The following is a 15,625-nucleotide window of genomic DNA, read 5'->3' as shown; positions in this document are numbered from 1 at the left end:
AGGTAGGTTGGGGCCCATAAATGCCATCTCACACCAATGGTTTGGCTCTCATTGTTAAAGACTTTTCTTTTCTTTTTTTTTTTTTTTGAGACAGGGTCTCATTCTGTCACCCAGGCTGGAGTGCAGTGGCGTGATCTCAGCTCACTGCAACCTCTGCCTCCCAGGTTCAAGTGATTCTCCTGCCTCAGCCTCCTGAGTAGCTGGGATTATAGGTGCACACCACTACCACTTGGCTAATTTTTGTATTTTTAGCAGAGACGGGGTTTCACCATGTTGGCCAGGCTGGTCTTGAACTCCTGACCTCAGGTGATCTGCCTGCCTCGGCCTCCCAAAGTGCTGGGATTACAGATGTCGGCCACCGTGCCTGGCCTCTCACCGTTGAAGACCTTTTAAAAAACTGAACTATGACATATGGGTAGAAAAGCACACACATCACAGCTTGATGAAATGTCTACAGACTGAATGCATCCAGCTCCCAGATGAAGAAATGAAACATTCCCAAGTCCTCGGAACTCCCGCTTGCTTCCTCCAGCCTCCCCTGGCCCCGAGGGTCACTGCTACCCTGACTGACACCATGGATTTGCTGGACCTGTTTGTGCTTCAGGTTCAAGGACTCCTACAGCCAAGGCTTGTTTGGTGTCTTTTTTGATTTTAAAAAAGAGGACACTTTGGCCAGGTGTGGTGGCTCACGCCTGTAATCCCAGCACTTTGGGAGGCCAAGGTGGGCGGATCACCTGAGGCCAGGAGTTCAAGACCAGCCTGGCAAACATAGTGAAACCCCATCTCTACTAAAAATACAAAAATTAGCTGGGTGTGGTGGTGTGTGCCTGTAATCCCAGCTACTCGGGAGGCTGGGGCAGGAGAATTGATTGAACTCGGGAGGCGGAGGTTGCGATGAGCTGAGATCACGCCATTGCACTCCAGTTTGGGCTACAAAGCGAGACTCTGTTTCAATCAATCAATGGCCGGGCGCAGTGGCTCACACCTGTAATCCCAGCACTGTAGGAGGCCGTGGCGGGTGGATCACCTCAGGTCAGGAGTTCAAGACCAGCCTAGTCAACATGGTGAAGCCCCATCTCTACTAAAAATACAAAAATTAGCTGGGCCTGCTGGTGGGCACCTATAATCCCAGCTACTTGGGAGGCTGAGGCAGGAGAATCGCTTGACCCTGGGAGGTGGAGGTTGCAGTGAGCTGAGATTGCGCCACTTTACTCCGACCTGGGCGAAAGAGTGAAGCTCTGTCTCTAAATAAATAAATAAATAAAATAAAAAATAAATGAATACATAAAAATAAAAAGATGACACTTTGACTTAGATGTTTGGCCCTAAACGAAGCAATCAGCATCTGTTCCTCCCAGCGTCAGAATTTAATCTGTGCATCAGAGGGCTGTGCTGTTAGAACCCACCGGCTCTGCATGCTGGCCTCACACCCTGGCCAAGAGGGGAGGTGTGGGAAATGGCACTAACGAGGTGCTCACCAGCGGGGAGAGCTCCCTCTCATGCGGGGTCCCCTTAGCTGGACACTCCGAGATCCTCACTCAGCAATGCTGTTATTTTTAAACATTTTATTTTTAATTTTTTAGAGACAGAGTCTTGCTCCCAACAGTCAGGCTGGAGGGCAGTGGTACAGTCATGGCTCACTGCACCCTTGAGTTCCTGGGCTCAAGTGATTCTCCTGCCTCAGCCTCCCAAGTAGCTGGGATTACAGGTACACATCTCTGCAGCCAGCGATGCTATATTTTTCAGATCACAGATTCCCACATGCTTGAGACTGATCGTGTTTCACTCCTGTTTGCTTCCTAGGGGGCTCAGAGCGCTGATCTGCAGCCCATCTCGATGTGCCTCATGGCTACTGATCTCATCCCTGCATTCTTCTCCTGCTTCCACCAGCTTTATTAAGGTATCATTGACAAATAAAAAGTGTATATATTTGCAGTATATAACATGATGCTTTGATATATGCATACATTGGGAAATGACTAAATCAAGCTAATTAATATCATCTCATATACTTATCTTTTTGTTGTTGTTGTTACGAACATGAGTAGCTAGGACTATAGGTGCAAGCCACTGCACCCAGCTGTGGTGGGAACATTTAGGATCTAATCTCTTAGCAGTTTTTAGGCACGCAGTAATACGAGATTATTAACTGTATCGCCATATTGTACAATAGCTCTCCACAAGTTATACACCCTGAGTGACTTGCATTCATCTTGTTATTTAAACCCTTATTTACCACCTCCTCTATGGATGCTTTTTATCTAATTGAATAGCAACTGGCTCAAATCCTCAGTAAGGTGGAAGCAGGGTACACACAAATAGATACATGCATAAAGCTACGGGTAATGATCACTGTTAGATCACACAGCCTCGGGCACTGGTTTTTGGAAATGACACCGAACCAATGGTGTCTCAGAATGAGGCTTCACAAACCTTAATGTGGACTCAAACCATTTGGGGATCTTGCTAGTGTGCTGACTTTGAATCAGCAGGTTTCGGATGGGCCTGAGATGCTATGTTCCTAAGGAAGCCCAATTCTGCTGGTCCTTCAATGCCCTTTGAGCAGCCAGGCCTTGGAAAATTGTAAGAACTTTTTTTTTCTTTTGAGACGGAGTCTCGCTCTGTCGCCCAGGCTGGAGTGCAGTGGGGCCATCTAGTATCACCCCAACCTCCGCCTCCTGGATTCAAGTGATCCTCCTGCCTCAGCCTCCCAAATGGCTTGGACTACAGGTGCGCGCCACCACGCCTGGCTAATTTTTGTATTTACTTTAGTAGAGACGGGGTTTCACCATGTTGACCAGGCTGGTCTCGAACTTCCCACCTCAGGTGATCCGCCCACCTTGGCCTCCCAAAGTGCTGGGATTACAGGCGTGAGCCACCACTCCCGGTAAGAATGTTTACATTCCCAGAACTATTTTTGCCTCAGGTTCCTCACTATCACCTTCTTAATTCCATTTAATGGCATATGATACTCATTCCCAAAAGAGACCAACAAAGCCAAAATCACAGATTTCTAGGTTGATGGAACAGGGGCCGCCTAGGAGACCTGTTTCCACCAGCTCTTAATCCAAATGTGTTGTGTTACCTAGCATTTCCCTACCCATCCGTTAAGATTGGTTACTTACTTCATCGGGGAGCTCAAGGATAGTAATATTTTTGGAACGAAATGTGATTTCAAAAGTGATCACCAGGGTTGCATTTAATGGTGGCCTGTGGAGGACAAGAGTCTAATTACTGCTGAGAAGCTGGACACAGTGAGATCTCAACCAACCCTCTGGATTTCACATCTGGCCTTCAACTCTCAAGCAGTTAGGCTTAGGAAATACTATGTGCTCCACCCTGACAGGTAGCCAGGTGGAAACCCTGCTCCCGTAGGCTTTCCTGTCTTAATCAGGAGACCAGGTGTCCGTCCCTTCAGCGTAGGGTGAGAATAGAGAAGAAGGCAAACTGGGTGTGAATGACAAAGGAGGCATCTGGAGGCCCAGGGCCATGGCTCCCTGCTCCAGTGGGAAAGGCTTCCCAGAGGTTGTCGGGTCTGGTGGGGCCTTGTGTGAGGGCCAGCATTTGGCTGAAGGAGGAGAGGGCTCAGGCAGGGAACGAGAAGGGAGCAGTGCGGACTTGGAAAGCTGGGAGAGGCATCTGACAGGAGAAGGCAGACGTGCTGGCTGGAAGCCGTCTCCTGGGCCCTGGCTCTGGGTTTAGAGGCCTGGAGTTAATTTGAAAGGCAGTGGGAGGCCGCTCCAGGGGCCTGGAGAGTTGTGGTAAGAGATGACTTGTAAGATTTGCAGGGGGAGGGTGTGCAGAGACGGAAGGAGCTAGGAGTGGAATGGCAGGCCTGCTAGGGGCCTCGGAACCAAAGCTTTGCTTTCAGGCCAGATCTCCCAGGAGAGGCGAGGAAGGGGGAGAGGCATAAAGAGAGAAGGAGAGGACTCTAGGTCTTCTTCATCAGGGAATCCTCACGGCCGGGAGGCAAGGGAAGGACAAAGCAGCTAAGAGCAGAGAAGGCAGAGGCAGCCTCCCTGGCACAGACTGGACTAGGTCGCGACGCTTGTGCCTAAGCCAGCAGATGGCAGCAAGTGAGACTCCAGACAAGGCCCAGCATGAGCGGCATTCACACGACGTGGCCACTCCTGCTTCTGAAAGCAACCTCAGAAGCGCTGACCAGCTGCTCAGCCCCCTGCCCCTTGACCTTCAGGGCTCTCTTCAAATACTTAGTCTTAGAAAGAATCGCTTTGAAATCTGGCCTCAGAACCGGTCACACAGGACTCTTCCCATGCTGGGAAAAGACCCACATCTCTGAGAGAAGTACCCCTTCCTTCTGCTCCCAGGGAAGTGAGGACTCAGCGTGGGGGTCAGCCTCTGCAGTCCCATCCTGCAGCCCAGGACTAGCACCATCCCTTTTTCTAGGGCTCGTCTTACAGGGAAGAGATAAGAGTAGCGCATCTGAAATCTGAACACACTGAGCCAGGGGTCAGCCCTGACCCAGCTGCGAGGCCTGAGCAGAGCTGAGCACAGCGCCAGGCCCAGGAACTTACCGCAGGGCGATGCTGACGTTGGTCGAGCTGCCGTTCTCCAGCTTTACAACGGGAGGAACAGTGAGGCTGACGCTTGACTCTGGAAGGACCCAAATCAATGACATGAGGCACTGGGTCAGAGTTCGGGCCTGTGACAGGAAACTGGGCCGAAACCCCTGACATCTGAACTCCTGAGCTCTGACTCTCTGACAGGCCCTATTCTGTGATGGGACTGCAGACACAGGCCCTGGTTAGATTCCTTCCCCACCTGCTGCCAGAGACAGAGATGGAAGAAAACAGGCCTGAGCAGGAAACACCGGAGCATCCTCCTCCCCCAGCGGTGACAGGCTCTGAGAGTCTGCGGCTGAGTTACCCAGAGACCGTTAGAGAACCATGGAGCCCAAAAATCATTACAGGGGAATTCAAGCGTGATCTGGGAGCGTAAAAGGCAGCCATGAACCACCTCTTCAGATGGAAAGCACAGGGGTCTCCTCTGTTCATGAAGTCAAAATGCCCTGAAGAACTGGGCCAGCCCCTTTCCTGCACTCTCAGAGAGACACATGGGCCCAGCTAATGAGTTTCTAAAGAGCCCTTTGGGGTCCCTTCCTAACCCAGCTCACCCCGGCACTGGTCCCCTTCCTGGGGCTGACTGCGGGGGACTGGAGGAAGAAGGGTGAATAGTTGTTTCACTCTCAGAGAGTTCTTCTTGGCATTAAGCTGTTAACTCAGAATGAAGTTGACAAACAGGCCTCCCGGATGAGGGAGGAAGCAGGTCTGGGTCTTAGGGTCTTAGAAAACCATCTTGGGGCTGGGCGTGGTGGCTCACGCTTGTAAACCTGGCGCTTTGGGAGCCCAAGGCAGGAGGATCGCTTGAGCCCAGGAGCTGGAGACCAGCCTGGGCAACACAGAGAGACTCTGTCTCTGCAAAATATTTTCTTAAAAAAAAAGAAAGAACACTGGGCAGGCGCGGTGGCTCACGCCTGTAATCCCAGCACTTTGAGAGGCCGAGGCGGGTGGATCACAAGGTCAGGAGATCAAGACCATCCTGGCCAACATGGTGAAACCCTGTCTCTACTAAAAATACAAAAAATTAGCTGGGTTTGGTGGCACGCACCTGTAGTCCCGGCTACTTGGGAGGCTGAGGTAGAGAATTGCTTGAACCTGGAAGACGGAGGTTGCAGTGAGCTGAGATAGCACCACTGCACTCCAGCCTGGGCGACAGAGCAAGACTCCACCTCAAAAAAAAAAAAAAAAAAAAAAGAATGCCAACTAGCCCAGAGCATCAGGCTAAGTAAGCCTCTCTTTGTGTGCTTCCTGTATTCTTTGGGCAGCCCCGTCCCAGCCTCTGCTCCCAGGGGTGCTGGAAGGCCCATGCCACACCTGCCATCTCACCTCCCCTTCCTGACTGCCTTCAGGGTTACACACAGCCTGGGGGTCATGATCATGACTCTAGGCTGGGCGGGGAAGCAGGTGCGTGACTGTGATGAGGAGGGTCCTTGCAACGGTAGAGGCTGCCGGCAGGCCTTGTTCCCCCAGCCCAGACCCTGTCACTCAGACCCCAAGGCCCAGTTCCCCCACCCAGACCGCGTCACTCAGACCCCTCAAAGGCTGCCAGCAGCCCCGGTTCCCCCACCCAGACCCTGACACTCAGACCCCTCAAAGGCAGATGAATTGAGATCTGATATTTTAGATGCTTGGGTTGGAAGGAAACTTTTTTTTTTTTTTTTTGAGACAGAGTCTCGCTCTGTCACCCAGGCTAGAGTGCAGTGGCATGATCTTTGCTCACTGCAACCTCCACCTCCCGGGTTGAAGTGATTCTCCTGTCTCAGCCTTCCAAGTAGCTGTAATTACAGGCATGCGGCACCACGTCTGGCTAATTTTTGTATTTTTAGTAGAGACGAGGGTTCACCATGTTGGCCAGGCTGGTCTTGAACTCCTGACCTCAGGTGATCCGCCTGCCTCGGCCTCCCAAAGCGCTGGGATTACAGGCGTGAGCCACCACACCTGGCCCGGAAGGAAACTTAAAGTTACCCAATTTGACCTCTGATTCTCCGCCTCAATACTCCTACCTGGTAGTTTCTCTTCCTCTGTAACCTCATCTCCTCTAAGGAGATCACAGCCTGAAGCTTGCCCTGCCAGGCCAGGCTCTGCTACCTGGAGCCTCTCAGACCCTGAGAGCTGCCTTCTCCATACTCAGCACATGTGAATGCAGATGGAAGCTCTGTCCCAAGTCCGTAGGTCCCCACAGTCCACAGTCACCAGTCCCCTGCTGGCTGGCTGGGCTCCTCAGAACAGGATGTCCCCTGGCCCTTGCAGAGGCCAAGGTGCTCAGAACGGCAAAAGGCAGTCCCTTCCTTATGGGGAGCCTCAGGGCCTGGAGGCCACTGTGGTGACTCTGCCCTTCTTTTTCAGGCTCACTGTTCTGAGGTCATTCCGAGGCTTTCTTCTGGGCTTGCATAGCTGGGACTTCCTGTACCACCAGTTCAATTCTGCCTAAAGCTGAGGACCACGCCAGATAAGCAAGTCCCAGAACCAGCCACTGCTCAGGACAGGATGCTCAAAGTGATGCCGGGCGGCCAGCCAGACTCTGGATCCCTAGGGCTCTGCCGGAGGTAGTGCAGGTCAAGGTGAGTGGGAGATCTACATGGCCACAGAGCTCCTACAATCTTTGCATTATAAAATAGGAGGCTGAGGGCCGGGCACAGTGGCTCACACCTGTAATCCTAGCACTTTGGGGGGCTGAGGTGGGTGGATCACCTGAGGTCTGGAGTTGGAGACCAGGGCTGGCCAACATGGCGAAACCCTGTCTCTACCAAAAAGACAAAAAATTAGGCCGGGCGCGGTGGCTCACGCCTGTAATCCCAGCACTTTGGGAGGCTGAGGCGGGCAGATCACGAGGTCAGGAGATCGAGACCATCCTGGCTAACACAGTGAAACCCTGTCTCTACTAAAAATACAAAAAATTAGCTGGGCATGATGGCGGGCGCCTGTAGTCCCAGCTACTCGGGAGGCTGAGGCAAGAGAATCACTTGAGCCCGGGAAGCGGAGGCTGCTGTGAGCTGAGATTGAGCCACTGCTCTCCAGCCTGGGTGAGAGAGTGAGACTCTGTCTCAACAAAATAAAATAAAATAAATAGGAGTTTGTGAACACTCCAAGAACCATTGCAGAGAATTTTTATTTCCTCCTTCTTTAGCACCACAGAAAACTGAGGTGCTCAGCAACTGAGATATTGGGCTCCAAAGTCACACAGTTCCATCCTGGCTCTGACACTTCCTAGCTGTGTGACCATGGGTAAGGTACTTACCCTCTCCAAGCCTCCATTTCCTTATCTGTACAGTGGGGAGAATAGCAAGACCTATCTCAATGAGTCATTGTGAAGATAAAATGTAGCAATGCTTGTGAAGTGTTTTCCACAAAGCCCAGATGCAAAATAATTGTTACTATTATTATCATCACATGATAACTGCAGGACATTTTTAGCCCAAGGTGGGAGGCAGTTAGGAAGCTGGCCCCATAAGTCTAAAATCTTTACATTGTATCAGATTTACAAAATGAGTCATGACACCATCCTGAGTGCCTCCTAAAAAGAGTGATCATGGCTCACTGCAGCTTTGACCCGGCCAGGCTCAAGCCATCCTCCCACCACTGCCGCCTCTCACCTCAGTAGTTAGGACCACAGGCATGCGCCACCACGCCCAGCTAATTAAAAAAATTTTTTTTGGCCAGGTGTGGTTGCTCACACCTACAATCCCAGCACTTTGGGAGGCCGAGGCGGGCAGATCACTTGAGGTCAGGAGTTTGAGACCAACCTGGCCAACATGGTGAAACTCTGTCTCTACTGAAAATACAAAAATTAGCGGGGTGTGGTGGCACATACCTGTAATCCCAGCTACTTGGGAGGCTGAGGCACTAGAATCGCTTGAACCCGGGAGGTGGAGGTTGCCTGAGATCACGCCACATTGCACTCCAGCCTGTGCAACTGAGCGAGAATCCGTTTCAAAAAAAAAAATTTTTTTTTTTTGTAGAGATGGGGTCTCACTATGTCGCTCACGCTGGTGTCAAACTCCTGTGCCCAAGTGATCCTCCCTCTTTGGCCTCCCAAAGTGTTGGGATTAAAGGTATGAGCCACCATGCTTGGACAGGTTTTTAAAATTAATTCTTATAGGCCTCTCTCCCACTCTGCACTTACCCAATACCAGCTACTCTGCTATACTCCTAGCTCCCATTTTCTAATTATTGCAAAAGTGAGAGGCAGGCATTTTTTTTGTTTTTGAGACGGAGTCTCGCTCTGTCGCCCAGGCTGGAGTGCAGTGGCGCGATCTCAACTCACTGCAACCTCAGCCTCCCAGGTTCAAGCAATTCTCCTGCCTCAGCCTCCCAAGTAGCTGGGATTACAAGCACGCATCACCACGCCTGGCAATTTTTGTATTTTTGGTAGAGACGGGGTTTCACCATGTTAGCCAGGATGGTCTTGATCTCCTGACCTTGTGATCCACCCTCCTCGGCCTCCCAAAGTGCTGGGATTACAGGCGTGAGCCACCGTGCCTGGCTGAGGTAGGCATTATTATTCCTATTTTACATTTCAGGAAACTGGCATTCTAAGAGGAAAGGTTTCTTGCCTACACAGCTTGAAAATGGTGAGGGCAGGATTCAAACTTAGGCCTGTCTAGTCCAAAGCCTAGGTTCTTGCCACGAGGCTGCACTGCCTCAAGATTCCACCCAGAGAAGTCAGAGACAGACAAGTCTGAAGGCCAGTCATCTCATCTGTGGTCCTTCATAATTACTACCCAAAGCAAAGAGAAGAAAGAAACAGCAAGGGCAGAATGAGGTTGGAGATTCAATTCCAGTGACTTGATTTTATGGTGGCTTCCATTCTTCTTTCCTTTTTTCTTTTTGAGATGGGGAATTGCTCTGTTGCCCAGGCTGGAGTGCAGTGGCGTGATCTCAGCTCACTGCAACCTCCTGCCTCCCGGGTTCAAGTGATTCTCCGACCTCAGTCTCCTAAGTAGCTGGGCTTATAGGCGCCCGCCACTATGCCCAGCTAATTTTGTATTTTTAGTAGAGACGGGGTTTCACCACGTTGGCCAGGCTGGTCTCGAACTCCTGACCTCAAGAGATCCACCCCACCTTGGCCTCCCAAAGTGCTGGGATTACGGGCGTGAACTACAGCACCTGGCCCATTCTTCTTTTCTAATGGCATTCAGGAAAGGAGGCAAAGTGATCTCATGCAGCGGGGATCCTATGCAGGTCCCAGCTTTGTTACTTTCTAGCTGTGTGACTTTGGGGAAGCCTTCTACCCTCTCTGGGCCTGCTTCCCCTCTGGGTAACTGGAGTGGTGGTAGCTGGATTTTCTGTTTTTCTCTTAGGGGAACGTATCAGCATTACTAATGGGGCTTTAAAGAGTATGTATGAGCGACCGGGCACACACACACACACGCGCGCGTGCACACACACACGCCCGGGCACACATACATGCGCGCACACACCCGGGCGCACACACACACGCCCAGGCACACACACACACACACACACACGCCCAGGCAAACGCGCGCGCGCACACTCCCGGCACACGCAAATGCTCCAGCCTCAGTCTCACAAAGTCTGATCCTACAGGGTGGGGACAGGGTTCTGACATCTGTATTAAGAAACACCAGATTCTAGGGTCTGAAAGACCTGCCTTTCCCGGAAATTGCTTATCTACAAGCTGTGACTACAAACATTACTGATTGTTTAACAAACCTGGAAGAGATGATCACGTGACCAGTGTTTCCTCAGAGATTCAAGAGGCCAGATAACAGCAACGGTGCTAGGCTCTGGGGAAACCTCTGCGGGATTTGTATTGTTTGTCAAGGTTCACTTGAAATGGGAATTTAAGATGTACCTGGGCCAGGCACAGTAGCTCACACCTATAATCCCAGCACTTTGGGAGGCAGGCGAACCACGAGGTCAGGAGCTCGAAACCAGCCTGGCCAACATGGTGAAACCCCATCTCTACTAAAAATACAAAAAACTAGCTAGGCGTAGTTGCGGGCGCCTGTAATCCCAGCTACTCGGGAGGCTGAGGCAGGAGAATTGCTTGAACCCGGGAGGTGGAGGTTGCAGTGGGCTGAGATCGTGCCACTGCACACCAGCCCCAGCGACAGAGTGAGACTCTGTCTCAAAAAAAAAAAAAATGTATCTGATTTTTGTATTTGACCCAACAGGCAAGCTGAGGATCAAATTAATGGGCCCGGCACCTTTGAAGTGCTAAACATGGCTCTTTATGGAAGGAATTCCAGAGATGTTTTGGGCAGTGGGAGAATTGCTAGAAGGGCACGGGCCTCAGAGAGACCTGCACTGAAGGTCAGTCCTCCTACAAGGATGTGTAACTCCATCCCAGCCTGTGTTCCAAGTGACCCCTAGCCCTGCTGGGCTGTTGCACCCTGTTCCTCAGCCCCTCTCTAAGGGACAGGTTTTCTCATCTTACAAGGGGATGCTGGGCAGACTCCTCAGGTGATCTGTGCCTGGCAGAACCAGGTACAACAGGGTGGCCACCTCTCCTGCTTCCTGGTGTTTCCCAGGACCCAAGACTCTCTCTGCAAGGTCCACAGGGCAGGGACATAAGCCATTTTTCTTTTTTTTCTTTTAAAGTCTGGGTCTCACTCTGTTGCCCAGGCCGGAGTGCAGTGGTGTGATCATAACTCACTGTAGCCTTCACCTCCTGGGCTCAGGTGATCTTCCTGCCTCAGCCTCCCAAGTAGCTAGGACTACAGGCACGAGCCACCGCACACAGCTAATTTTTAAAATTTTTTTTTAGTAGAGATGGGGTTTCACTACGTTGCCCAGGTTGGTCTCAAACTCCTGGCCTCAACAGATCTTCCCGCCTCGGCCTCCCAAAGCTCTGGGATTATAGGCATGAGCCACTGCTCCAGCTTGAGCCAGTCTTTAAGATATTATCCCAGGTTGCTGGGGCTCTACCGTTTGACTTTGAGAATCAGCTGCATAGTCTGACTTTAAGAACCAACTGTTCCCTTTGATACAGGAAGGGTACAGAGATACCACGGCAGAAGGCCAATTACATGTGGAACTATCTGGCTCTTTGCCGAACACCTGGATCCCAGACCTGGGTCTGCTCCACCACCCCAGTGGCCACATGGCCGAGGGGCAGACAGAGACATGTGGTCTGAATGATTCTAAACCCGTGGCAACAAACAGATCAGATTACTCCTTCCTCTAGTCACCATTTCCCTCTTGACAAAGTTGACGTGTCATTTCTAAACTTACCACATTTCTCTACGAGCTTCAGGGGAAAAAGGATAAAAATAGTCAGCCAATTCCTTATCATGTTTCTTGATTTCTCAGAACTAGGAAGAAAACCAGCAAGAGAGAAGTTCAGGTGAATGTTGAATCAGTTCAGCTCCCTGTAGACAATCTGCCCTCTGGAGCATGGATGGCTCATAAAGGACTCCCACTTGACAGCTCTGACCTCAGGGTTTTGCATCACAGCCTCAGAGGGACACCCTAGAGAGGACTTATCTTTCTTTGATATATGGGGGAAACGGGCTCGGAGCAGACAAATGGGTTGTGTAAAGTGCTCCCCTGAGGAAGTGAACAAAGACCAGAATTTTTCCCTCTTCAATTGCTTTTTGCAAAAACTTAGCAGAAGGAAAGAATGCAATTTTACTGGCTTGAGATTCTTTTTCTCCAAAAGTTGTTAAAACTGTGGTCAGATATTTGACACTGTGAACCTACAAACCCCAAGGAAATTAATTTCCTTTCCTGTCCTGGGATAAGAGTCTAAGGGCTGATGACACCAACTGACCCTTAAGACTTAAAAAAATTTTTTTTTAAATATACATATTTAAATTTTTGTTTGTTTTTGAGACAGATTCTTGCTCTGTTGCCCAGGCTGGAGTGCAGTGGTGAGAACTCAGTTCACTGAAACCTCCATCCCCTGGGTTCAAGCAATTCTCGTGCCTCAGCCTCCTGAGTAGCTGGGATTACAGGTGCCTGCCACCATGCCCGGCTAACTTTTGTATTTTTAGTAGAGATGGGGTTTCACCCTGTTGGCCAGGCTGGTCTCAAACTTCTGACCTCAAGTAATCTGCCCGCCTCAGCCTCCCAAAGCGCTGGGGTTACAGGTGTGAGCCACCACGCCTGTCAAGACTTTATTTGACAAGTGTCACCACTCCAGGACTGGCTGGGGTCATTCACAAGGAGGACTCGGGGAGGGACGAGCCCCAGAGCAACTCCTTGGTTTAGTGTGGAAGATGGGCAGCTGCATTCCTGTAACCCCAACACACAGCAGGTGAACAGCGGGTCCAGAGCAGGCAGGCCGCATGGATTTCTGTAGCTTGGTCTCTGCGCTGCCTCAGTACACAGTCTCCCGGGCCTCCTACAAGCTCTGGGTAAGGTCTGTGTGGAGACATCCCTGTTGCCACTCTGATTTCAGTTTCCCCAAGGCCTCCAGCATCTCCTGACATCTGCCTTACACACTCCTCAAGAAGTCTCCCTGGCTGCTCCAGCTGTCTGACCTCTGTTGGCCCCTGTCTCCTCCAGGGTTCTCTCTTTGCCTGCTGCAGGTCTGCCTCATCTGAGACCCTTCCCACTGGCTGGGAATGACCCTGTACCCACTCTCTGGCCTCCTCTGGGGGCCTTGCCCTTGGCGCTGGATCCCTGTGCTCTGTCCCCTGACCTTGGAGGAATTGCCCTCCTGCGTGTATGGAATGACCACAGGCCTCCCTCTCACTCTTGCTGCTCTCCGCTCCTCACACCTGCCCTGTGGCCTCAAGTTCAGGATTCAGTTTATTGCCCAGCACAGAGTCTGGTTTTTCTCCAGAAATTAGATGCAGAATCAGGCCTAACCAGCTTCTCAAACTCACAGGCTTGGTCAGCAAACATTCCCAAGCCTCAAAGGCTGAGACACCTGGAGGAACGATGCCAGCAGAGACAAAACGACATTGAGAGGTAAGTCAATTAAAATGTTAAAAAACATCAGATTAGGCTGAGTGCAGTGGCTCGTGCATATAATTCCAGCACTTTGGGAGGCTGAGGCAGTTGGATCACTTGAGGTCAGGAGTTCGAGACCAGCCTGGCCAACATGGTGAAACCCCTTCTCTACTAAAAATACAAAAATTAGCCAGGCATGGTGGCATGTGCCTGTAGTCCCAGCTACTCAGGAGGCTGAGGCAGGAGAATCGCTTGAACCCGGGAGGTGGAAGTTGCAGTGAGCCGAGATTGCACCATTGCACTCCAGCCTGGGTGATAAGAGTGAAACTCCATCTCAAATTAAAAAAAAACAAAAAACAAAACAGATTGATAATTACATACAACTAGTGGCTTGTGAAAGCTACAAGATAGAAATGAAGTATCTCCTGACAATGGGCTCTGTCTGGCGTGCCCTTCCTATGTAAGTTCTAACTATTGTCCAGGCCTCATTCAGATGTCACAGGTTTCAAGAAGGCTCTTCACCCATTCAGTCCCTTCCCAGGAGCAACCTGGGGCTAGGGGTCTAGTGTGGCAGCTCCTCTCTGCCAGGTATGAGTTGGTCCTGTCCTCTGTTCTACGACCTGGAACTCCCTGGGCCTCCTGCTTTTGGAGAGGGTACACAAATAGTGGTAAGGGCTGTGTGCACTGGAGACAGGCTTGACCTATTTATTACTTATGTGACCTTGTGGTGCTGAACAGGGACGGTGGTAACTACCTCACAGGACTTAAATGAGATGTAAAGCACGCATTGTCAAGTGGGACTAAAATTGGCTGGGGGTAGGCTGGGCACAGTGGCTCACGCCTGTCATCCCAACACTTTGGGAGGCCGAGGTGAGCGCATCACCTGAGGTCAGGAGTTCGAGACCAGCCTGGCCAACATGGTGAATCCCCGTCTCTACTAAAAATACAAAAATTAGCTGGGCATGCTGGCTCAGGCCTGTAGTCCCAGCTACTCGGGAGGCTGAGGTAGGAGAATCGCTTGAACCCCAGAGGTGGAGGTTGCAGTGAGCCGAGATCGCGCCACTGCACTCCAGCCTGGGCGACAGAGGCTGGAGACTCCATCTCAAAAAAAAAAAAAAAAAAAATTGGCTTGGGATGGTGGTGAAGAAATCTGGCTATTACAATGGTTTGTGGCCACATAAATACATAGCGTACTAGTGGTATTAAATTTTATGGGAGAGGGGTGACACGGTAGGGATAATGAGGTTGAGAAACAAGGATATAAAGTGGTTACCTCTGTTGCTTAGGGCGCCTAGCGAGCTCTAACAAAACACAGTAATCCTCAATGTTACTGGAAGAGGCAGAGCTCAGAAGTCCTCCCTTCGCCCAGTGTGAAAACCCGGAGGGGAGGATGGGGTCTCGTGCTGCTCAGTCCCCCGGAGCCCCGCACTCCGCACGTCAACCGGCGCTCTCGCAAAGGTTCTTTCAGCGTCTCCAAAGCAATCTGCAAATTCCCCAACCCAGACCCAGGCGGCAACTGAGCAGAAGGGAAGGGGCTGGGAACGGCACCCACCCCGGCAGCCCGCTGTCCCTACCTCGGCTGACCACCGCTCGGGCCCTTCCACCAGGGGATTGTCCCGTGTCGCGAGGCCAGCACTAGTGGCGGGGAATGGAGCCCGCCGCGGCTGAGGGCGCTGGACCCCCGGCAGGCTGCCCCGCTGACCTGCTGTGCCTCAAGGGGCCCGCCTGGGAAACAGGGGAGGCCGCGCCCGCTCTCACCTGAGCCCCCCAGGCTCGAGGAACCGCCCTCACGGGACGCAGGAGCCTCGCCAGGTGCCGGTCTGGAATGCACCGCGTTCCCCGGCCCGGCTAGACTTTGGCAGAGGCGGGTCCGCTGTCACCTGACTTCCGCCATCTGACTCTTGGGGCCCGATCTCGGCGAGATGCGCTCTGGGAGTTGTAGTTTTCGCGCGTCTTAGCCGGACAGAGCGCAGCTGGGTCGGGCTGGGGCGCAGGGATCGGGGCTCCGGCGTGAGGGAAGATGAGGACCGCTGCCAGGGACGCAGAGGCTCTTGGAGACGCCAGCGCCTCCCGGCCCCTTTGGTGAGTGAAACTCAGACCGCCCTCCACTGGGCGGAAACCAGAGCCCGCGGGGCGGGGCTCCCTTTAGGTCCCGCCTTCCGCTGCCTCTCCGCCTATAGTCG

General features: G+C 51.8%; 1 protein-coding gene and 1 long non-coding RNA gene across 2 annotated transcripts in view; one reads left to right on the top strand and one right to left on the bottom strand.

Moving 5' to 3' along the window:
• The window catches only part of LOC116458861 (uncharacterized), a 12,755-nt gene extending 5,585 nt beyond the window's left edge, over nt 1-7,170 (top strand). Inside the window, exons 4-6 of the long non-coding RNA XR_004245413.2 lie at nt 1,584-1,708; nt 1,804-1,900; nt 6,927-7,170. This is a non-coding gene — a long non-coding RNA (uncharacterized LOC116458861). The remainder of the gene's footprint in view (nt 1-1,583; nt 1,709-1,803; nt 1,901-6,926) is intronic.
• CTNS (cystinosin, lysosomal cystine transporter) overlaps nt 1-15,625 on the bottom strand; it is a 26,289-nt gene extending 10,664 nt beyond the window's left edge. Inside the window, exons 1-5 of the mRNA XM_032138907.2 lie at nt 15,201-15,625; nt 14,716-14,925; nt 11,778-11,857; nt 4,536-4,614; nt 3,126-3,210 (exon numbers count right to left, since the gene is read on the bottom strand). Of these exons, the coding sequence (XP_031994798.1) occupies nt 3,126-3,210; nt 4,536-4,614; nt 11,778-11,838 (225 nt within the window). The 5' untranslated portion in view covers nt 11,839-11,857; nt 14,716-14,925; nt 15,201-15,625. The remainder of the gene's footprint in view (nt 1-3,125; nt 3,211-4,535; nt 4,615-11,777; nt 11,858-14,715; nt 14,926-15,200) is intronic.

This window comes from Hylobates moloch, unplaced genomic scaffold (genome assembly GCF_009828535.3).
Source record: "Hylobates moloch isolate HMO894 unplaced genomic scaffold, HMol_V3 SCAFFOLD_19, whole genome shotgun sequence".
Lineage (NCBI taxonomy): Eukaryota > Metazoa > Chordata > Mammalia > Primates > Hylobatidae > Hylobates > Hylobates moloch.
Note: the sequence above shows the minus strand (reverse complement) of the source record. Positions and strands in the feature narration are given on the sequence as shown.